The sequence below is a fragment of the Lactuca sativa genome, chromosome 3, assembly GCF_002870075.4.
Source record: "Lactuca sativa cultivar Salinas chromosome 3, Lsat_Salinas_v11, whole genome shotgun sequence".
Classification (NCBI taxonomy): domain Eukaryota; kingdom Viridiplantae; phylum Streptophyta; class Magnoliopsida; order Asterales; family Asteraceae; genus Lactuca; species Lactuca sativa.
The window spans coordinates 7,569,015-7,593,160 of NC_056625.2; the positions used below are offsets into that span (position 1 = coordinate 7,569,015).

General features: G+C 39.6%; 1 protein-coding gene across 1 annotated transcript; it reads right to left on the reverse strand.

The window, feature by feature from the left end:
* Positions 1-15,905: 15,905 nt before the first annotated feature.
* Positions 15,906-18,060, reverse strand: LOC111920763 (guard cell S-type anion channel SLAC1). The gene is made up of 3 exons (XM_023916322.3): positions 17,368-18,060; positions 16,484-17,289; positions 15,906-16,408 (listed from the first exon to the last, which is right to left on the reverse strand). The coding sequence occupies exons 1-3, from the start codon at positions 17,914-17,916 to the stop codon at positions 16,066-16,068; spliced, it is 1,698 nt and encodes a 565-aa protein (XP_023772090.1). The 5' UTR covers positions 17,917-18,060; the 3' UTR covers positions 15,906-16,065.
* Between the last annotated feature and the right edge of the window lie 6,086 nt (positions 18,061-24,146).

Genomic DNA, 24,146 nt, shown 5'->3' on the forward strand with positions numbered 1-24,146 from the left:
TATGGAAATGTTTTCATATTGGATGGACCATATCAACATCATTACGAATAGATAAGATTCTATTAAGAATGAGTTGTCATATGGAACATATGGAAGTGTGTCCATATTGGGAATTGAATATTAAAAATCTATGACTAGATTAGAAACTTCTATGCAAAAGGATGTTCAAAGAAAGTACTTTGAGTGAGAGACATCACATCTATGGAATTGTCTTGTAACAATCTCCGATAGAAGACTTTGTAATATCATTGGCAATAGTCTTTGTGACTTTGGTGCAGTGACATTACAAAAGGATCATTGCATAAAGTGTTAGAATCTAGCATATTCTATAAGTGGCAAATATTTGATATTCTTTCACTTATGAAAAGGATTTGGAGTTGTGAAATGAGAATGATTGGAAATGTAACGACCCAAAAATCACGACTAAAAATTTCTTTTAAAACATTACTAAAACTGGATTTATAAAACGTATCATAAGTCAAACGTAACTTTCGAGTATTAAATTCAAAACATAATATCATTATCAGAGTCAAACATTCCCAGGCTAACTGACTATGGTGTGTGCTCTGCAATCTTCCCGAGCTCCTCTTTTGAAAACCGAGAACCTGAAACCAAAACTGAAAACCGTAAGCACGAAGCTTAGTGAGCTCCCCCAATCTACCACATATCGCGCAAAAACATATAAAGCACATATTGGGCCTTGCCCACTGCATCGGACCGAAGTCCGGACTAACGGAGCCTTGCCCCCTACATCGAACCGAAGTCCGAAGCTAACTGACTGGGGCCTTGCCCCCTCCATCGGACCGAAGTCCGAAGCTGACTATCTGGGACCTTGTCCCCTCCATCAGACCGAAGTCCGAAGCTAACTGTCTGGGGCCTTGCCCCCTCCATCGGACCGAAGTCCGAAGCTGACTATCTGGGACCTTGTCCCCTCCATCGGACCGAAGTCCGAAGCTGACATCGGACCGAAGTCCGAAGCTAACTGTCTGGGACCTTGTCCCCTCCATTGGACCGAAGTCCGAAGCTAACTGAACACAGCATATCATAACATATCAACTGGCATAAACTCACATATACTGCATACTACATCGGGCCGTAGCCCGGAACACATAACACATAAATCCTGTTTGAGCCACGAAGGCATCAAACATACTAACTATTGTATCAGATCAACATCCGAAACTACTGCTAGTTAAACGGGCCGGCATTGTGGCCTTAGACCCATTCCTACTGGAAGGAAACTCACCTGAACTGCTGAGCCCTGCTGATAAACCTCTGGCTGCTACTCGACAATCCCCTGAACCGCTGCTCCTCTAGCTCTCCGAGCTCCAATTGGTCTGAAATGATTCCACAATCCCAGATCTACAGTCCCTTCTTGCACCTCCAATGTCTTTCTTCCTCCTCCAAGCTTTAGTGCATTCTTCAAGGCAAGATCTAGCTCCAAAAACGGATATGGCGGCTAGGGTTTGGTGTTCTGGGGTAGAGAGGCAGTAGTGGAACCCTAGGAAAGAGAATGAGACGCTTAAATAGTCTCCAAGTCCCAGATTTAGGGTTTTCCTCGATCAGACCCAACTCGTCGAGTCTCCTTGGCCGACTCGCCGAGTCGGTCGCTTCCACCACAACCCGGATCCCGCTCAGACTCGCCGAGTCCCTCCATGGACTCGCCGAGTCTCCCCTAAACTTGAGGTTTTCTTTCTTTTCTTGGCTTTCCAAACTTTGGGGTGTTACAACAACTTGTAACGACCCAAAAATCACGACTAAAAATTTCTTTTAAAACATTACTAAAACTGGATTTATAAAACGTATCATAAGTCAAACGTAACTTTCGAGTATTAAATTCAAAACATAATATCATTATCAGAGTCAAACATTCCCAGGCTAACTGACTATGGTGTGTGCTCTGCAATCTTCCCGAGCTCCTCTTTTGAAAACCGAGAACCTGAAACCAAAACTGAAAACCGTAAGCACGAAGCTTAGTGAGCTCCCCCAATCTACCACATATCGCGCAAAAACATATAAAGCACATATTGGGCCTTGCCCACTGCATCGGACCGAAGTCCGGACTAACGGAGCCTTGCCCCCTACATCGAACCGAAGTCCGAAGCTAACTGACTGGGGCCTTGCCCCCTCCATCGGACCGAAGTCCGAAGCTGACTATCTGGGACCTTGTCCCCTCCATCGGACCGAAGTCCGAAGCTAACTGCCTGGGGCCTTGCCCCCTCCATCGGACCGAAGTCCGAAGCTAACATCGGACCGGAGTCCGAAGCTAACTGTCTGGGACCTTGTCCCCTCCATCGGACCGAAGTCCGAAGCTAACTGAACACAGCATATCATAACATATCAACTGGCATAAACTCACATATACTGCATACTACATCGGGCCGTAGCCCGGAACACATAACACATAAATCCTGTTTGAGCCACGAAGGCATCAAACATACTAACTATTGTATCAGATCAACATCCGAAACTACTGCTAGTTAAACGGGCCGGCATTGTGGCCTTAGACCCATTCCTACTGGAAGGAAACTCACCTGAACTGCTGAGCCCTGCTGATAAACCTCTGGCTGCTACTCGACAATCCCCTGAATCGCTGCTCCTCTAGCTCTCCGAGCTCCAATTGGTCTGAAATGACTCCACAATCCCAGATCTACAGTCCCTTCTTGCACCTCCAATGTCTTTCTTCCTCCTCCAAGCTTTAGTGCATTCTTCAAGGCAAGATCTAGCTCCAAAAACGGATATGGCGGCTAGGGTTTGGTGTTCTGGGGTAGAGAGGCAGTAGTGGAACCCTAGGAAAGAGAATGAGACGCTTAAATAGTCTCCAAGTCCCAGATTTAGGGTTTTCCTCGATCAGACCCAACTCGTCGAGTCTCCTTGGCCGACTCGCCGAGTCGGTCGCTTCCACCACAACCCGGATCCCGCTCAGACTCGCCGAGTCCCTCCATGGACTCGCCGAGTCTCCCCTAAACTTGAGGTTTTCTTTCTTTTCTTGGCTTTCCAAACTTTGGGGTGTTACAGGAAATGTGTTCAATGTGATCTATTTCACAAAGTAAGAACCATAGGTAAACATTGTGTGCATGCTAGGAGCATGGGACAAGTGTTATAATTCAAGTAAGAAGTTGATTACCCGAAACTACAAATAATGAGTAATAAATATGGTGATAAATAAAAGGTGTTTTATTTATGCTCAAAGGGTTGAGGCCATATGAGATTAGTATTATTCTTGTGTTTCACATTTGCATGTTTTGACTTCCAGAATAATTGAGTTTATTAAGAATAATCGAACTATTCAAACGGGTCACAGTCGTTCATATGTTGGAAGTAGATATGAATGAAGACTGTCGTGAATTGGTGTGTGGATTGTCTAAAAGACTATTAGACATAAGCAAATGTTTGCTGCAACGTTCATGAGTGCTTATGAATGTGATTTGAGCATTGGATTAAACCCACGCTCACTTGGATCACTCCATGAATTGTATCACGAGTGATTGGTGAGACGATAACATCTTATATTCTTGAAACCGAGATGTGTGAGTTGTATCTTGCGAATCAGTTGCACATTGATAATATGTAAACGCACCAGTAACTTGGTGTTATAAAACATATTGTTGTGTGTGATTCGGTGCGTGAGTGCAAGCGAGCATTGTATCAAAGTTTATCCGTTCCTTTTATTCAAAGTAGGATAAAAGCGATATCTTTGGGCCCCTCGATGGTTTAGTGATGACAAACGTAAATGCTCGGCCGGGCTAGGGCTAATTTGATTTGTTCAATTAGTCAGTCGTCATAAATCGGGAATCGAGATATAGTACAAAGAGAATGATTTGAAATCATATCTCATATGATATCTAGAATGGAGGAATATATGATCCCTTATCTAAGGACACGCGTATTTGATATGATCAGAGTTGACAGCGACTTTGGAAAGCTACGATTGCAGATCGGGATCCGAAGTCATACGCAGAATAGTTGTTAGACTTATCCAAGTGGGAGACTATTGGATTAGTGTCTAAGTCCATAACTATTTTGGTATGTACTTGACCCGATGGTGCATGGTCCTTTTGGGTTGCCTTCACCAAAGCAACTTGATTGGAGAAATAAATAAAGAGAGAGAGGTTATTATGATTTATTAATATGTTATAAGGATAATATATTAAAGGAGAAATCATATTTGTTTAATTAATATTGGTCAATAATTAATTAAGAATTAATTTTGTGATCAAGTGTAATTAATTAAACTAGAGGGGCTGAATTGTAATTATGTGATAGTTACAAAATAAGGTAAGGATTATCTTATATATATGGTGAACGAATTTGAGGTGTAAATCCCTTAGAATTTGACTAGGATAAGGATTTCTAGGACTTATCTTATGGTTGCTTGGTGGACAAGCAACTAGATAAGGATAAGGACTAAAACCCTAATCTTTACACCTATATAAACCCCCTAAGGCTTGTGAATTCGGCCAAGCCTTCCCAAGAAGTCCTAAGGACGAATTCCTACCTCTATCCTCTCTCTTTATACCTTCTCCACTTGCTTATGGTGTTTGTAAGCCATTAGAGGAGTGACATTTGTGACTCTAAGCCTTCCAAAGTCAATTCAAGGAGGAATTGGGATTGTTATTACTACATAACAATCAAGGTAATATCATAAACCTAATTATATGTTAATATTGATTTCCATATGCTAGAATTAGGGTTTATAGTCTTGGATTCAGAGTATGTACAATAGAGAAACCTAGATCCAAGCATTAGGGTTTGTATGAGCACATAGGATGTCTTATGACCAAAACCCATCATGTAATTCTAGCCATCTTTTATGTTAAAAGTTCCCCATGTATGCTAAATAGGTTTATGAACTTTGGAAATCATATTTTGCATGTAATTTAGACAAACATAGATCTAAGGTTTTCTAGGGTTGCATGTATACTTAGGGGTGTTAGAATGCTCATAACCCATCAGTGGTATCAGAGCCTAGGCTTGTTTGTTGATACTTGATGCTAAATAGTGTAAAAATCGAATTTTTTAAGTTGTTTGCACAGGGGACTCGACAAGTCCGTGGGGGACTCGACGAGACCAAGTGAAACTGCAACGAACTCGGCGAGTCAGTTCATGTACTTGAGAAGTTGGCCATGCAGAGTGCAGAATTTCGATTTTTGCTGCTGGAAATGGACTAGAAACATTACCCTAAATTGTTTTGGTGTTATAAAACTTGTTTTAGATGGTGCAATGGTTGTTCTAATCCATTTTCAATGGCTAATATCAAAATTACATGATTATATGTGTTCATATGTTCTTGAAATTTTGATATGAATATTCATGTTCTTATGAGTTCTTGATAGATTATATGAATTACTTGTTTAATGCTTAATTCATGATCTTTATGTGTTTTAATGGAGTCCATAACTTGTCCTCAAATTATGGATAACCAAAAGTCACTTGTATTAAACTCATTAAAAGAACACATAAGTTACAAAAATGAAGAGTCTTCATTTTAATAACTCATAAGTTACGAATTGAATAGTTTTGTTAAGTTACAAAAGTTGCCCTCAAGTTTTGGAACATGTAAAGTTATCTTAATAAACTTTAGTTCCAACCCCTAGATTTTTAAAACTTAAAAAATCAACCCTTATATTTTATAATATTATAAGTTAATAATATATATATATATATATATATATATATATATATATATATATATATATATATATATATATATATATATATATATATATATATAAGATCAAGTCGTCTTACCGTTAGTAGGCCTCATTCATGAAGCCGGTCTATAAGGAGGTATGAGGTTGCTACCTACAAAATGGCAGCTTAATGGGTGTCTACTCTCACCCACCGCTTCCTTGATCGGTGGTGGGTCGTTAGCCGAACTGGTAGGACAAGGACTTATAAAATTCACATTAAAAGTATAATGATTGTTATAAAGTAACTAAATGTTTTATTAAATTCCCAATCTTAGTTACGTTAGGAAAATGTGAATAAGGTGCTAATCCATGAAACTACACTTTACACTTTGTTTTAGTCGTTAGTGGAGCGTGTGTGGTTAACTGGCACACTAACTTGGACTTAGCAAGGTAGGTAAAGGGTGACTTAAGGTTTATTATAGGTTGGTGGAGCGCATGTGGTTAACCGGCACATCGATTGAGTGATAAACATTAAGGGTACCAAGTGATTTGCATGGTTACTTCACACCTCGTTTTGTGATCCTCGGTATCCCAGTCACAAAACTTGGAGGGCACACTTGAGATTAAAACACGCATTTGAAAAGTTCAATGGATCTCAAAAAGAATCTAGGAATTTCTAAGAACCAATTAAAACCTAATATTTATATTTCGTTTTTCATGGTCGAAATTGGTGAATCATCATTTACTTACCTTTCAAATATGTTATAGCTTAGATTACGGCATCCCTCTTCTAATTTATGATATATTGTGATTGGATCCTAGCCTTAATATTACATTTGGGTGTTTTATTAAGGACTATCTTTATATCTAAACTAAATTTGTTCTTTTCTTTTCAGATGTCTTCCAACAAAACCGAATCTGGCTCAAACCTTACAGGCTCCTTTTCCCTCATGAACCTATGTGGGAGGTGTTGGATATAGTGTCTAAGTCCATAACTATATTTGGTATGTACTTGACCCGACCCGGCATGGTCCATTTGGGTTGCACTTCACCCAAACAATTTATGAATAATATTTGAGAATAGTACAAGTTATGATTTATTAATATATTATAAGTTCTAATATATTAATATAAGATCATATTATTTAATTAGTAGTGATCTATAATTAATCTAGGATTAATTTAGAGATCAAAGATATTACTAATTAAATATGGGCTTCTATATTTATATAGTGTGGGCTAGTGCTTATTTAGAATGGGCTAGGCTTGCATGGAAAAAGTCCATGGATACTCCATGGAGCTTTAACCCATGGATCTCATGGAAATGAAGAGACATGGGTATTAGGGTTTACATGGATGTAACCCTAATCCATCACACTATATAAAGGAGGCTTTGGTTCTTGAAATCACACTAGTTGACACTTGTTGAGGTGAGGGCCGATTTCAAGATAGTAGTGACTATTCTCTCAAAGTTCCAAGTTTGTGGTGATTTGTGATTTCCACTTGAGGCATTCACACTATTGGTGCTAGGCTCTAAAACTCCAAGCAATCAACTACAACTTCAAGGTAAGTATTTCTACTAGCTTTATTTGATTCATGTTCCCCATGCCATGCTAGTTAGGATATGAACCTTGGAAAAATAATTATTTTCATGTATCTTAGAAAAACATAGATCCAAGGTTTATTAGGGTTGCATGTACACTTAGGAAGTGTTAGAATGCTCAAAACCCAACAGGAGGGTCATCTTCGATGGTTCCAACTTTATGGATTAGATCCGGAAAATTAGGATGGTGACTCGCTACGAGGACAAGGAATATGTCCTCGATAAGGAGCTAAAGGAGATCGATGAGTACACTGCTACTCCCCAGGAGATCGCTGACTTTCGGACTCATGAAAGAGATGCCACCAAAGTGGCATGCATCATGATGGCCACCATGACAGTTGAACTTTAGAAGTCCTATGAGGACTACTACCCTTTTGAGATGCAACAAGATATGATGGAAAGATACCATCAGAGTGCTCTTCAAGAGCGGTATGAAATAATCTCCTCCATGATAACAATCAGAATGAAGGATGGAGAATCCGTCATGACCCACATCCAGAAAATGCAAAGGTATGTGGATCGTCTACTGAAGCTTAATGTGAACTTTCCCGAGGAGCTAGCAATAGATATTATTTTGCACTCCTCACCCTCGTGTTATGATCAATTCTGCATGACATACCACATGAATAAGGAAGAAGTCACACTCAACAAACTTCAAGGACTTCTAATGACCGTAGAAACAGGTCTTAAAGGTAATTCAGTTGTTAACACTCCTACTCCTACTCCAAACTCCGCCCCTGTCATGGAAATCGGGAAAGGTAGAGGGAAGAAGAGGAAGAGCCATTCGAAAGGTACCAAGGGTAAGACCCTTGATGGCTCCTCTTCAAGTGGAACCAAGAAAGGTTTCGTCACTCCTTCTTCTGACCCAAAAGCAGCTGAATTCTTCTATTGCCATGAAAAGTCTCATTGGAAGCGGAACTGACCAAAGTACCTACAAGATGTGAAATATGGGAAAGTCAAACCCAACCATGCAGGTATTTACACTATTCTATCTAATAACTCACCCTATTCTAACTCTTGGGGTCCTCGATACCAGTTGTGGTATTCATATTTGTTCTGATTTGCAAGGACTAAGAAGAAGTGAGAATGTGGAGCATGGAAAGATAAACTTGATCATGGGGAATTGGAAAGCTTCACCTGTCACCAAAATTGACACCTCCCAGGACACCACAGTTGAATGGTGTGGCTGAGAGGCGTAATCAAACGTTATTGGATATGGTTTGTTCCATGATGAGTCGAGCTTCGCTACCAATCTCATTCTGGGGGTATGCCTTAGAAACTGCCGCCAATATCCTCAATCTGGTCCCTACAAAGAAAGTTGCCAAAACTCCTCATGAGATGTGGACTAGTAAAATTCCCAAACTAGACCACATCAAGATTTGGGGTTGCGAGGCTTTCGTGAGGCGCAAGACTCATGATAAGCTCGAACCTCGAAGTGAGAGGTTTATTTTCATCGGCTACTGTGACAACCCTATTTTTCCCAAAAAGCATTGTAAACACTCGAAAGCTAAAAAGCAACGAAATTAACCTCGAAAATAAAGTGTTCAAGTATCTAAATTGGGATACATCAGATATTAGATATCATGCCAAGGTTTCCAAGAACATAAAGAACGCTCAAAACCGGGTTATATTGAAGAAATTATAACCACTCGTATATTTACGACACGACGTTAAAACATTATTTGACATAAAAAGTAGAATCTCAATAAAATACATTTTAGCCTTAAGTATCTAAACCAAAGTCGTAGATCTCGTTGAAAGGTGAGCGTACATAAAAAGATCGCCCAAATTGGACCTTGTATGAAGAAGTTACGAATTTTCAAAGTTTCGTAACAGTAGTAGAGGGTTAAAAACTCAGATTGAAGATCGAGTGTTATTTAGCTATCGCCACCTAAACGGAAGTTGAAGATCTCCTCAGTGGTAATAAAACAATAAAAAGACAAACGAAAACCGACGTCTAATAAAGAACCTATGAATTTTTAACGAACTTTAGGAGGCCCGCCCTATTAAAAATATATCATTAAAAATAAAGTCAAAACTAGCCGACGGAGTCTAAATGAAAGTTGTAGATCATAATCTCACCTACGCGTGGATATAAAGAACGCGAAAAATGGAGCTCGTACGCGAAAGTTACGGAATTTAGAAGTCGGAAGCAGGGATTACGCCCCACGTACTCTGGGAGTACGCCCCGCGTACTAGACCCAAAGTCGAGTCTCATCGGCCCGCCCAAGCTACGCTCGGCTAGACCCAGGAGTCCCATCGACCCGCCCAAGCTACGCTAGCTAGACCCGAGTCGTAAGCCATGACGCCATTTTACGCCCCGCGTACTCCGGAAGTACGCGCCGCGTATGGGGTTTTCCAGCCCTATAAATAGAAGGCATAAGCTTCGAGTTTAGGCACACCTTCACCATTTCTCAGCCATTCTCCCAGCTCCAGAGACCCTTTTCTTACCTTGGTTTCCGCACTCGAGCCCCCGACGAAAGATTTACGCTGCAGAGACCCCCGAAGAGCCCGACGACGCAACCATCTGCAATCGAAGTTCTGCTCAAACCTAGCCTCTCTCTTCAAACTTAGCGAGTGAGTTCATACCCCTACTTTTCAATTCTTTTCATGTTTTAGGGGGGGAAATACAAGTACATTATGAGTCGAAGTATCGTTTTTATAAACATCTTTATGCTTAGAAGGCTATTATATCACCAAGTTATTCTTACTAAATGAAAACATACTTTTGAGAAGCTATAACGAACATAGCTAACAAGTTATTCATACATTTTACGTATACATCTTGACAAATGAAATACTTTCAAATGAAGTAAAGTCTTTTATCATCGTAAATCTGTTTATACCTAGTAATGTGAGACAGCTTCACGTACGTTCGAGTATGCATTATTAAGTCCTGTATTATATACCATAATCCCTTGTAGGGGGAGCGTGATACTTGTGTATAGATCTATACGGGATTGACAATCCCACACCTAAGCTGTTAGCTACAGCTAGGCCGGCAGGCCTGGGGTGACAAATGTCATAACAGTCCCAACGCCTGAAGAACGTTGTTACAGGCCATCATTGTCAATAGCATGGTTATAAAACTCACATAAAAGTATAAAAACAAGTCAGATTTACGAGATTCATACATGCATTTCAGTTTTCCATTTTATTGTTAACACAAATTTTATTCCTATTATTCAAGCATGGAAAACACTAATGCACTCCAACACGGGAAACTTTTCAAATCATTTAAAGAAAATATTGGATTTTCTGAAAACCTCGTTCATCGATTTACTATCAAAAAGGGCATACTTTTCAATGCAAAACACTTATGAACTCACCAACTTAATTGTTGACACTTTTTCGAAACCACTTGTATTTCTCAGGGAATCAGTAATACAGGTAACCACCAGCTTTTGGAGAAGGAAACACTAAAGATGTTTTATTATTGAACATTTATCATCTCATTGTAATATTCTTTTGCTATTATGTATAACGCAACAACATACGTTTTCATTATATATGTGATGGTTGTGTTACTTTCTTTACAATATTCAATGGTTGTGATATTACGTGAAGTCATCCACCCCCGAATGTTTCCGCCATTCTGGTTTGGGGGTGTGACAGCTACCCACAGAAATCCTTTGGTTACCTCTTCTACAGACCTAGTGAGAATGTGGTCTTTGTAGAAAGGAGGGGTGTCTTTAGAGAGAGAGAGAGGGAGAGAGAGAGAGAGAGAGAGAGAGAGAGAGAGAGAGAGATAGAGAGAGAGTTCATAAGCCAAGGAAATAGTGGGAGGCAAATTGACCTTGAAGAAATTCAAGAGTCAAGTGATAAAGGAACTTCAAACCCTAGCACTCAACCTGAGGAGGCAACTCCTGTTGAGCCAATTGACGAGTCTGTACCTCTGAGGCATTCCACAAGGGTTAAGAATGCACCTGAGCACTATTATGGTTTCCATATTACTGCGAAAGGTGAGAGACTTATCAGTGATGAGACATTGGTAAGTCTGGATGAACCTAACAGTTACGTAGAAGCCATGTCAGGCCCCGAGTCTGCTAAATGGAAAGAGGCAGTGGACAGCGAGATATAGTCCATGTATAACAATCAAGTTTGGAACTTGGTTGACAATGTACCAGGTCGTAAGATAGTTGGGTGCAAATGGATCTTTAAGAATAAGACCGATATGGATGGTAATGTACACACTTATAAGGCGCGACTGGTTGCAAAGGGATTTTCTCAAACTCCGGGAGTTGATTATGATGAGACCTTTTCACCAGTTGCAAAGATTAAGTCCATTAGGGTTCTGCTAGCCATTGTTGCATTTCATGATTATGAAATATGGCAAATGGATATCAAAAACGCCTTCCTTAATGGAAGTTTGGCTGAGGATGTTTACATGAGTCGGCCAAAGGCTTTTGTTAGTACATAATACCCTAATAGAGTGTGTGAGCTCGAGAAATCCATTTATGGATTGAAACAGGCACCTCGCAAATGGAATCTTTGCTTCGATGAGAAATTCAAAGAGTTTGGATTTTCGATAAGTGAAGATGAATCTTGTATCTATGTCAAGGCTAGTGGGAGTATAGTTAGCTTTTCGGTACTGTATGTGGATGACATACTACTTATAGGAAATGACATCCCAACCTTGCAGGAAGTGAAGTCCTGGCTTGGGAAGTGTTTCTCTATGAAAGACCTAGGAGAAGTTGCCTATATTCTAGGGATAAGGATTCTGAGAGACCGAAGTAAAAGACTAATTGGACTTAGTCAGAGTACCCATTTGGATAAGGTGATGAAAAGGTTCAGCATGCAAGATTCCAAGAAAGGAGAGTTACCCATCCAGAGTAACGCCAGACTGAGTAAAACTCAGAGCCCGAGTACTGAGGCTGAGATAGCAGAAATGAGTCGAGTACCTTATGCTTCTCCAGTAGGCTCGATCATGTTTGCTATGACCCGCACTCGTACTGATGTGGCCTTTGTGTTGAGAGAAAAACTTGGAGACACGCTTGAACAAAAGTTAGAACAAGTATATTGGGAATAGTTAATCTCAAAGGATCTAAAAGCTCAACAATAATATAGTTAGATAGTTAGAGAGTTAGTTGTGGAAAGTAAAGAAATATAAATGACAGCAATTGTTATATCAAGAATACACTTAAGCTGATTCATAACAAGGAATGCAATCACTCCGAGTTAATAAGGAAGATCAAACTTAGTGATTAAGTCTTAAAGACTTGCTCCGGAGAGAGGTTATAATCAGATATGCTTTAGTAACAATTGAGAGTAAGAAGAATAGAAAGATAGAGAAATGAAGAAGATAACTTGGAGAAATGTTTTCAGAATAATACGCAAGTTATCAGTGATTGAGTGTAGAGGTTGTTAATACAAGAGAATAAGTCTCTATTTATAGAGACTCTGAACTATTCTAGACTACAACTCTATAAGCAGCCATGCAAGGCATACTGGATAATAGAGTGTATTACATAAAAGACAATAAATAATCTAGATAAGTAGACTGCGGTAGCAAAAGATTGATTGCGGTTGCTGATGAAGGACTGACTCCGGGTGTTGGATTGGCTGTGGGTGCTGAACCGTTGCGGTAGAGAGATGGTTGCGGTAGCTGAGTTCAAGAGGGTCACTTTTATGATTCAATAATTTCCCCTAAGTGACCTCTTTAACTCCGGTTCAGCTATCAAGTTTGAGAAACTTGATCAAAATCCACCAGAACTTCCTGACATTTTCCAGCCATGTGATTCTTCTCGAAATTTCAAACTTGACTTCTGCAGTAGTATGCTTCGATTTTTCAACTGCGGTCCGGCAGATGTCAAGTTTTTTCTTGGGCAAGCGGTGCATGGCATTCATCGGAATGAAGTATTTGACGTTGTCGGTCTTTCGTTTGAATATGATTCCAAGTTCAGGGAAGTTTGTTGCGCCTAGTGATCTTTCTTCGAAGCCTTCGGTAGGCATTGGCACAGGTTCAAGTGGTGGGAGATCAATATTCTTGATGATGGTGGGGTAGATATCCGCATCTATTTTGGAAAAGTCACAGACTGTATCCCTCAGAAAAGAGTTGGCTTTTTCAAGCGCTATTTGCATCTTAGGGTGCTTTTCTGCCTTGTTCTGGAACACCCTGGCAATAAGGAAGATTTCTTCCGGATTCATGCAAGGGAAGTCTGCCTGGGTGCGGATGTAGTCATGCTCCCTTCTGGTGAGAGTATACTGGATGAAATCAGCCTTCATGAACTTCCGCATCTTGTAGTTCTTGACTGCGGATGGTCTATCGTTAGACCATATATTCTCAATGGAGGAGCCATGCTTGGCATAAAATTGGTTAAGTCTTTCAAACTCCATTGGCAGTCGTTTGTGAGCAGGAAGGCTGCAGTCAAATGACTCAAATACAGCAAAGTACTTGGCATTTGGAGAAATTGGAATATCCCAGTATCCATCAGCAGGGGGTTCAGCATATGTGAGGTGCGGGGTGTAGTCTTCATCCAATAACCTGCGGTGCGGATTGACCCATGAGTTAATTAAAGACTCATCTATCATAGTGTCGAATCCGCATTCTCTCCACATAAGTTCAGCAAGCTTGGTCGCCTTCCAATCATGCTTTCTTTGGGCTGTGGCAGGGGAGTCTGTGGAGCTTGCGGATGACATGTTCTCCTCAAGATTTTTGAAGTGAGGAGGAGTCTCAGGCTTTTTGGGAGTATCTTTTGGAGGTGAAGTGTGGGGAGATGGAGTATGTTGTGATGGTTGCGGTGAGGGCTACGGTGTTGGAATTTTTTTAGTGGTGAGAGGGGGACTCTGATGGATAGATGTATCAGAGTGGTGGACTTGCTCTTCTTCTTCACTTCCCCCTCTTGAGGAATGCAACGGAGGTGCTTCCTCAGGCCATTGCTTAAGTCCATCCACCTTGGCACAGACTTCTTGAAACTGAGCTTTGATAGCCTCTGCCAATTGGGAATTGTTTGGATTGGAGGAGTTGAAGAGCAGCTTGTGAATTTCTTTGGTAAGCCGGAGGATCTCAGGGCCATGGAAGTTGGAGGTAAGGGATTTCTGCAGTTTGTTGATGGTTGCGTGAAGAACAGAGATAGTGGACTCATAAGCAGTATGAGTCTCATCTATCACTTTCTGAGACTGAGCAGCTTGATCCGCGATGGCTGCTTGAAGATCCTTTTTGATTGTGGTCACCTCAGTAATGAGGCATTCTGTTGCAGCCATGAAGTCCTTATGGTCAGCCTTGCGGTTGTTATCAAGGGATCGGATCCCCATCTCTACTTTGAGATAGATGCGTTCAACAGCCATACGCTCCTTTGTCTCCAGTCGTTCACTTCTTTCAATCAATGACTGCGGTCCTGGAGTGTCTTCAGGTTGAGGTTGAGTGGGTTTAACCGCAACCAAGATTTGCTCTACTTTGGCTTGAAGGCTCATGAACTGCTTCCGGGTGACAACATTCTTCTTCTTCTTTTTCTTCCCTTTAGGCTTGGAAGTTGAATGCTGAGAACCACTGGACTCCTCTTCTTCTTCAAACATCATCAGGTCGTCATCTGAAAGTGTCGGTTTGTTGACCTCTTGGATGTCTTCATCATCAAGACCGAAGGTAGGGGCTGAGCTGAGTTCGATTGCAGGCCCTTCGTCTTGTGATGGGTTGACTGTAGGAGTGGGAGATGGAATAGGAGTTGGAGTAGGAGGAACTTTGGAGGTAACCTTCACAAAAGAACAACTCATGAAATCTTCAATCGATTCTCTTTATTCTGTTCATGGAATCTCAATTGTAATCTATCAATTTTGATTTTCTATTGCAGGTTTTTTTGCGTTGAACATCGATCGTACAAGTCTCACGAATGCTCAAACTCGGATCACAACAATAGAAAAGTTTTGGTTTGCGAAATATGTTTGATGACGATCGAGATTCCATTAAACAAAAAAAGAGAAGAAAAGGAGAACATTTTGATTTTGGAAAAGAATCAGAGATCTAGAAATTGTGATGCGAACAAGAAGAAGAAACCAATGTGTATTGTTTGATTGTGATTGAAAAATTGAAGCAAAAAAGATTTAAATCATACAATATGATTCTTCGTTTAGTTGATTGTGTTTGTGTACACTTAGTCAAGGATTGTAAATGAGCATTGGAAGTCGTCGGAATCTGGTGGAGAGTAAAGAGGATGAGTCGTCGAAATCTATTGGAGAGAGAGAGAGAGAGAGAGAGAGAGAGATTGTGTGTGTTTTATTATTTTTTTAATTATTTAAATAGATAAAGAATAAAAAAAAATACATAAGGATATTACAGTAATTTCAGTTTTTCGAGGGACCAAAATCACAATCAAACATGGTCAAAAGGACCAACAATCCAAAAAATTCGTGGTTTGGACTAAAACCCCAAAAAAATACATATCTCATAGACCATATTAGAAATCACACCATCTTTTAGTAATGGTTCGATTATATTTGTTGGTTCGGTTTTGGTGTGGTTTTCTATTAATATGTTCACCCTCAATATTTTCTACGTAAGTCTCTTTTGAAATTCAAATCGTCGATCTTAACATGTTATACTAATCTTGCGCAACGCCCGAGTATATAATAAAAAGTAATTCAGCCATATAATAAAAAGTATACTAATCTTAACATGTTATACTAATCTTGCGCAACCCTGGAGATTACGCCTAGTTCTAAGTAACTCAGGCATATAATAAAAAGTATACGTTCAATTAATAAATCCAGGAAGATACATTTGCATTTGATGATAGATAGGAATTGTTTAATACATTCATATGAAAATCACAAACTATATATGGCTCATGGCTTCATTTACCTGTACGAATCTCACAACTTGATGTTCGATTGTTCTTATTCTTTCTCAAGTGTTTGCTTATCTCCTGAACCGTTCTTTCTGATCGACACCAAGGACTGCTTTGCCCAACGCTTCAAATTCATAGGTTTTTTCTCTCTGTCTCTGATATGTCTCGTCTTAGTGATTGCAATGGCGAGATCATTAGGAAACAAAGTCTGCCAAAAAAACGCGTGAAGTAAGGTAGATACAAATAGGACCAACACCATGGTTGATGAGAGAAACGACAGTGTCAATGCAATTCCTTTGCTTTCGACACTCGGATTATATTCTGCGTATTTGATTGCTGCGATTGAAATGGTAGTCATTGGGAACGTGTAAGACCACCAAGCTACTGAAAACCTGCAATATAATGAATCGAATCATCAATTTCAGAAGCAAAACCTCAATTAAGGATTTACTTTTTTACACTATTACCTGAATCCCCAAAAGAAATTGAGTCGTACAACAAGAGAGATATAAAGAAAGAGTGCAATGAAGTAGCAAGTCCTTGCAGACCCATCAAATTCACCATACAGAGCCTCCCAAGCAATACTAGCAGCAGATGGAGCTGCAATAAACATGGAGTAAACAGGATGCAACTCCTTAGGCAAAGCTACACTTGTAGGCAATCTCTGATACAATGTCACAAAAAGCACAAGATAATGAGCAAAACCAACTGCCCAAAGAAACTTCCCTGGTTCTTTCCACCCAACTTTCGCAGCCAAAACTGCTCCAACAAAGTTCCCAACAACCGATAAATGAGAAGAAGGGTTAGCCACTTTACAAAGCCTTCTCTTCCCTCCAGAAAGCCATTGCCCATAGATTTTAAGCTCGAGAAGGAAATAAGGTATCATGAACGCACACCATAACGCTGGGTGAAGTTCCTTTTGAGATATCATAGGTGGAGCCCCTATCGCCAAGAACATGCACACCACCCATGGTGCAAAAAAGAAGTTGATACGAACTGGGTGGAAGTATTCTCTTCTAATCGCTTCAAAGTAGAATATGCATTTCAGAAGGTAAGTAGTAGTGACACATACAAGGACCAATAGTGCCAAGATCCAAAGAACAAGGTTAATATATGGTGGAATATGTAAGAACTTGGTGGCTGGGCTGATTGAAAGATTGTGCCATAGTATCGCTTGGCTGCTTAACCCTAGACACATACCAAAACAACCAATAGGGAATCGAAGCAGAAATGGCCATTGTTTGTCTTTTGGTAGAAGAATGTCTTCCGTATCCTGCGAAGAGTGAATGGCAAATAGGTAATTAAAGGGTTGGTGTCTTAATACATTAAGACAAAAATAATTAATATATACCTTGACTTGATCAAGTTCGGGTCCTGTAAGAGCAGCAAAGTATCGACCAGCAGGAACACTTTTATTAAAGGATTGATCAAGAAGTCCAACACCTTCATCGCCATTCTTCTGAAACTGATCAATCCCACTTTCTTTTCTCAATGGCAACATAAAAGAGTTCTGTTTTCCTAAAGTGGATTTTGTTCTGAACATATTAAAATCTCCTTTCTTGTAATTTGAGTCAACTACTCCATGACTATGAGACGAACCAAACCCTCCAAAACTTCTTCCACTTCTTGGAAGCGTTTTTTGTTCATTCTGTGCTTTGTTAAGCTTGGAGACGCCTGTTTCTAGTGACACTTGCCTGCTGAAACCCCTGTGAATATTATTACTTCTTTTGCCATCTCGAAGCCTGGTCAACTGTGGCCGGTTTGACCGTGGTTTTTCTGCCATTTTAGCACCTTGTTTCACTTCTTCTTCTTCTTCCTCTTCATCTTCTTCATGAAATACTTCATGGATATCGACAAAATGGATATTTGTTGGGTTTTGGGAACTCCGTTCCTTACCCATTTCCTACAACTCTGATTAAACTCAGTTTAGTTACAAGGCAAGCTTTTAGGCTAGGCTATTTAGTTGTTTTATAGTTTATAGAATGCATAAAATTTAAAAAGCAAGTCTTATCATATATTTGTAACGTAGAAATGTGGAAGTGCAAGGATGATTTTGTTGTAGTTTCACATGCAATATATGTGTTGATCAACACTGTTTAGGGGGTCACAGGAAGCGGTTAAATTTGTGGTGAGTGTTTGTATTGAATTTAATGGAAAGGAGTCAAAGATGGGCTTTTTGAAGGGGTATCTCGTGAGACAAGAGGACTGCTGTATTATACAATTTCTATTTTCTTCCAAGAACATATATGTAAAAACAACGTGGATTAATTTAAGCCTTTAGCATATATAGATTATAATAATATTGGAATAAAAAAGAACCAATTAACTAGTACCTCTTTTGAAGGTGAGAAGATTTATCGTCTTCATGATCCATGCCCTCCACCCCATGTGTAGTTAATGGGTGACTACGCCGGCCCTAATTATTATAATTTTTTCATTTTTTTTAAATGCAGTACAATGCCATAAGGAAAAAATATATATACATATATGCCTAAAAGTAAGCTACTATAACTTTAAAAAATTTCAATGTTTTATGTGAAGTTGCTCTAAAAAGAATTGAAAGTACATGTTGTAAAATAAAAAATTTTGAACTGACCAAATTTATAATTTATCTTTTTTCACTTTAATCTATACTCTAATTGACAAAGCATTTGACCAAATTTATAATTTATCTTTTTACACTTTAATCTATACTCTAATTGACAAACAAATTTATAATTTATCTTTTTTCACTTTAATCTATACTCTAATTGACAAAGCATTTGACCAAATTTATAATTTATCTTTTTTCACTTTAATCTATACTCTAATTGACAAAGCATTTGCTTAGATTTCGAGTCAATTGTAGGTTCCATTCCATCATTTTATCACATATTATATGTTGGCTTATACTTATTGGTATTGTCTCTTTTATGCAGGATTAGTGAGGTAAAAAAACTCAAACTTACCTTCCATTCTCAAGGAATAAATACGTTTTTTTTGTTTTTGTTTTGTTTTTTTTTTTTTTTTTTGTATTTCTTTCCCTTTCGTTGATTTGAATGCAAAAATAATTGAGAATATTTGATACAGAATCTTGAACTCCTATTATTTTTCATATAATACATATACGTATACACATCCATGAATCTGTCAGATCTTACAAGATTTTAGTAGGGTATGTTCTTTACATCACCTTGCATCAACAAGGTGAGCATGTTAACAAAATCCACTATGATGCAGCAAATATTTTGTACCTGCCCACCAAAAAAAAAAAAACACCTGACCCGTGCAACGCACGGGCTTCTTTCCTAGTTTCCGCTACACTAATTCTCAAAAATTATGTGACCAATTTGTGATTACCCTTTAATAACTTATCTCAAATTTATTTTGAGATATTCACTAATCTTCTATCCTAATAAATAAGTATATTTGATGAGTTTATAAAACTCCTTGATCGATTAGATCTTATAACAGGTAAATCAAGAAAGCAAAAACAGTAAGATAAAGCACAAGAATGAATCTGAATGTGTCGAATGATTCAATTAACTCAATCCTCAGCAGAGCTCGATGAAGAACTTCCGCTGTAGAGGATATTAGGGTTACAAAAGATAAGAACTGTGAACGCTATCAAAATCTCTATCAAAAGCTTACGTTTAAAGATGCATGCAAACATCTATAAATATTAAACCCTTCAAGATAACTCACGGATGGACAGGCCCATACCGGAGACTAAATTGGACTAACTATCGAGCTCAAGACGCAACACTAACTGGACCTAACAATCTCCCCCTTTGCGTCAATTGGAGCGAGACTATCACTTCTTCTTGCTGGGTTCAGCTGCAGGAACCTTCTTAGTGGTATCAAACAGATGAGGGATAAGAGCGAGGATTGTCTGTCCGAAGCGAATGTACCACTGGATCATGTCATCGAAGTACTTCTTGTCATCTGCCGAATTCTGCTTGCAACGATGAATGATTCCTAAAACATGTTCCAGGCATGCAGTGGTGTAGAGATGTTTGTCTGCCAAAGCGAACAGGCATTTTTAGCCTTTGTTTCTGGTAAACATGACAGAATTGCGTTTCGGGTCAATCTTTCTCATCTGCATCATGTTTAGGTCACTGGCAGAGCCAACAGGTGGGATAGTGGGCTTTTTCCTAAAGACACTAGCGATCTCCTGATCCATCTTGGCAACTTCCATTATGTAGCATACAAACATCCTCTTGAAGTGATCAATGATCGGACCATATGCTGCTTCATTTGTGAGGAGGATGTTGTGCAAAATTATCCAATCATGTGGATTCAAATTGGGAAGATCAGCTAGCAAAATGGCATGTTCGGTCTTAGCAGAACCCCTCAGCACCTTGAACCGAACATTCGTAAAGTTCCCTTCTCTAAACGGCTTAAGGACCCGAATGTTGATTATTTTCTGAGCGCTCCAAGTTTGATACTGTGGTTGAGCAGCCCTCAGGTAGAATTCGACGAGATCCATGTCAACCTTTGGATGAGGATGAGGGAGATCAGCAACGTTATCAAAGGCATGGAAGATGAAGGCCTTTCAGGTGAGTGGCATATCAAACTGTGAATCAACAGAATTAATGCGATCCAGTGAAATCACCGGTTCAAGCCATAGAATGATGGGTGTTTCAATCGCTTCTTTCAGCAGCTTCTCAAGAGTCCACGGAGGAAAAAGGGTTTTCCTGCTCTCAAGAAGATCATGAGCCTCTTTCATTTTTCTTTCATATACCTCAGCCTCTCTGGCAACGCGAGCGCTCATATCAGCATCCTTGTCGCGACCTTGCTTCTTTAAGAGATCTGCAATCATCTCTTTATCGTCATCGCTCTCTTCAGCAATTTTCTTCCCCTTGTCTTTGACACCCGGACCTGAGGCTTGGCCTGTTGGAGGAGGTTCGGTTGTTTTTGTTGTTGTAGAAGTGGGAGGCAGTTGAGATACATTCTCTCCCCCTTGTTTCGGAATGGACACGAACTCAAGGAGCCCTTCAATTTTGCTCAGGAGAGAAAGGGCAGGAGCAAGCTTTTCGGCGAGATCACGCCTGATTGAGTAATTCAGTATTGGATCATGTGCTTCAAGGATGTTGGAAAGGGCGGCGTGGACATCCGAAACACATGAAGACACAATCTCTCTTTCAGATCGAAGAGATTCAATCTCCTTTTGAGAATTAGAGAGTTGAAGATTCTTGACCTTGAGAGCAGTGGTCTTTCGAGCGAGAGCATCCATGAGGGAGTTCTCGGCAGCTAGATCTTCTTGTAGCTTAGTGAGGCGCTCCTCAATAGTCGCCTTAAACGCTGAGTTGTCAGTAGTGAGAGTTTGACGAAGAGTGGCGAAGGACTGCAGTTCTGAAGCAACTGAGTCCCTTTTCATTTTTCTTTCCCCTTGGAGCGGGCCTATCAGCATCATGGATCGACTTAATCATATCAGGAGTGAGCTCTCTAGGACCAGAGCGACGAAACTCCTTGTATGTTCTAATGATGCGGCTGTTGCTAGGAACGTCTCCAAACATCGACTCAGGGATGGAGCCAATGAACTGTAAATAACCCGTTCCATTGAGGAGGCAAGCATGATTTCTTGAACTTGGTGACCGTCATCAAAACCTCAGTGTATCCCATGTTATAGAACATGGAAAACAAGTGACCCACTGGAATGGATTCAGGTTTAACCCTAGATGAATCGGGTTCAAACCCTAAAAGCGAACATAATCGCTGCTTGGATATGGATGCCTTGTGATCAAGAATGTCGAAGAAAATTCTATCGACAGACTTATCATAATGAGCTGTGGCGAAGATTTGCGATAAACATTCCATTGGAACAGCTTCAACTTTGGTGAGAGCGGGATCAAGCGGCGAATATTTGAGGCATTCGATGATCGGGAACATGAAGGCATCGTAAACGTGTGGAGTAAGATCGATGATTAGACTCTGTTGAGGACGAATCGGCAGAATGTGGGAAGTGGCATGAACAGAAGATGAATCCGCCATTGAAGTGAAGAAGTTGGAAGAGATGATGAACAGTAGAAGGAAGAATGCTTTTCTTGATTTCTTAATTTCTTAATTTTGGGTGCAGTAAAGAGGTAAATAATGGTCGAAGTTACCTTTTATACTGTGGTGAGAGGAGAGAGAAGAATCTGTTCCAAATCTTCGAGGGAAATACGAAGGGTTTCCTTAGGTGATTGACGCGTGACAGTTTGGAGCCCTGATGACAGGAGAGAGAAATAATTTTCCCGATTCACATGCCTTCCCATCAGGTGCCGTTTGAAAAAAAAACGGTTCCACTTCGTACGCCTGTCCTTCAAGCGCCATTTAAAAATCAAAGCGATTTGACTCCCAACTGATTCATCAGCTTATCCCCTTTTGTGTTAGCTGTCATCATAAAGCAGAATGACCACGTGTAACATAGTGAGCCACAACTCTTTCAAAAAAAATTTCCTTGTAAGTCATGAGACTAGAATTATGGAAAATCGAAAAGATTTTCGTGCTTAGTGTGTAAAAGAAAAAGAAATAAAGCAACACATATGTGGGAAATTGTGATGTCAATAAAGACAAGAAACAATGGATCCCGGGCACGAATCTCTTCCTTCAAAGTCAAGAGAGACCTTAAAGTGTCTGTTCGGTTTCCCGTTGAATTACGATCAGACACTTATTGAGAAGTGTTGAAAGGCTTGTTTTAATCAGGCTAATTTGGGTGGCTTTCGCTTCAGTTCAGAATTCCTGATCTTGACATAAGACAGAAATCTACCGAAGTACTTGTGAGACCAATGTAGTCTGTTGAACAAGTAGGTTTGAAAAGAATTTAAGTAGGAGGGTGAAAATATTTGTAAGTGAAATCTCAAAAAAAATTTAAAACTGGATTCCATGGGAAGAAATATTATGGGATTTAACAATTTCATAGGAATCACACAAAGATAAAATTCGGAGATTTCAAGGTACAGTCTTAAGGCTGAATTCGTCAATTCTTTAGTGAAAGCTAGATCAAAGTTAATTGTTCACCGTCAGTGCATAGAAGGTAGTGAATTGTGGGTTTCACTTAGCACGTAGTGGCACGAAGCTAAGATCATGAACACAGAAATTGTGTAACCATAAACCTCAGTGGTAATTTCTGAGAGTCTCAAGGGTTACGTGTATGAGATCGAAATATGATGGAGAAAAATAATTGAGATGGTGTAAAGAAACCAAAGTACCTCTGCTATTTAAATAAAGACCAAGCAGAAAACTCTTATCTCATGTGAGAAGAGAGTAAGGTAGCTCATGATTAGAATAAATATAAAAGCCTGATTGGGAAGACAAGGTTTGTATATACCAAGTCAGTAAGGCTGTTATTCAAAATCAGGTGACGCTTTGGACACATACAGCAGCATGCTTCTAGGGACACTTAACTAATAAGAGAATTTGCCCACAAATATCTACACATAAAAAAAATATTAACGAACACAAAAATAAAAAATGTTTTTGATTTACAAAAAAAAAATTTTGAATCTACATTTTGATTTAAAGAAAGAAAAATAAAAATAAAAGAAACAGACAAAAAAAAATTGGAACCGAACCCGAGCGTTCGGTCTATTTCGGTTGCAAAAAAAATGAAGTTGAAAAAGAAAAGGACTTTGAAAATAAGAGAGATGAAATTGAGAAAAGGATATAAAAGGTTTACAACCAAAGAAACTACCTTTGAGTGATAAGCAAAGATAAGAGAATAGGACCGAACCCGAGCGTTCGGTGCATTTCGGCACACATGTGAACCGAACCCGAACGTTCGGTTCATTTTTTTGGATTTGAGAAGTAGTTTTTGGTACAGACTCCGATTTCATCATTCCTAGCCCTTGTAGAATTTTATTGAAACTCGCTTCAGGAAGAGCTTTTGTGAAGATATCGGCCAGTTGATCAGTGGTGCGAACAAAGTGAATTTCGACGTTTCCATCTTCCACATGATCCTTTATAAAGTGATATCTCAGTGCTATATGCGTTGTCTTGGAGTGTTGCACTGGATTATGACAGATCCTAATTGCACTTTCTGAATCGCAATATAGTGGGATCTTTTTCATATTGAGTCCATAATCACGGAGCTGACTTTGGATCCAAATCACTTGAGATGTACAGGAGGCAGCTGCAATGTACTCTGCTTCGGCTGTAGACAGAGAAACA

What these genes read in the sequence shown, in the direction of transcription:
- LOC111920763 (XM_023916322.3), bottom strand. Translation starts at nt 17,916, where the DNA reads ATGGGTAAGGAACGGAGTTCCCAAAACCCAACAAATATCCATTTTGTC. An exon ending in CCGAACTTGATCAAGTCAAG is followed by an intron (nt 17,290 to 17,367) that starts GTATATATTAAT and finishes CACTCTTCGCAG; the next exon opens with GATACGGAAGACATTCTTCT. An exon ending in AATTTCTTTTGGGGATTCAG is followed by an intron (nt 16,409 to 16,483) that starts GTAATAGTGTAA and finishes ATTATATTGCAG; the next exon opens with GTTTTCAGTAGCTTGGTGGT.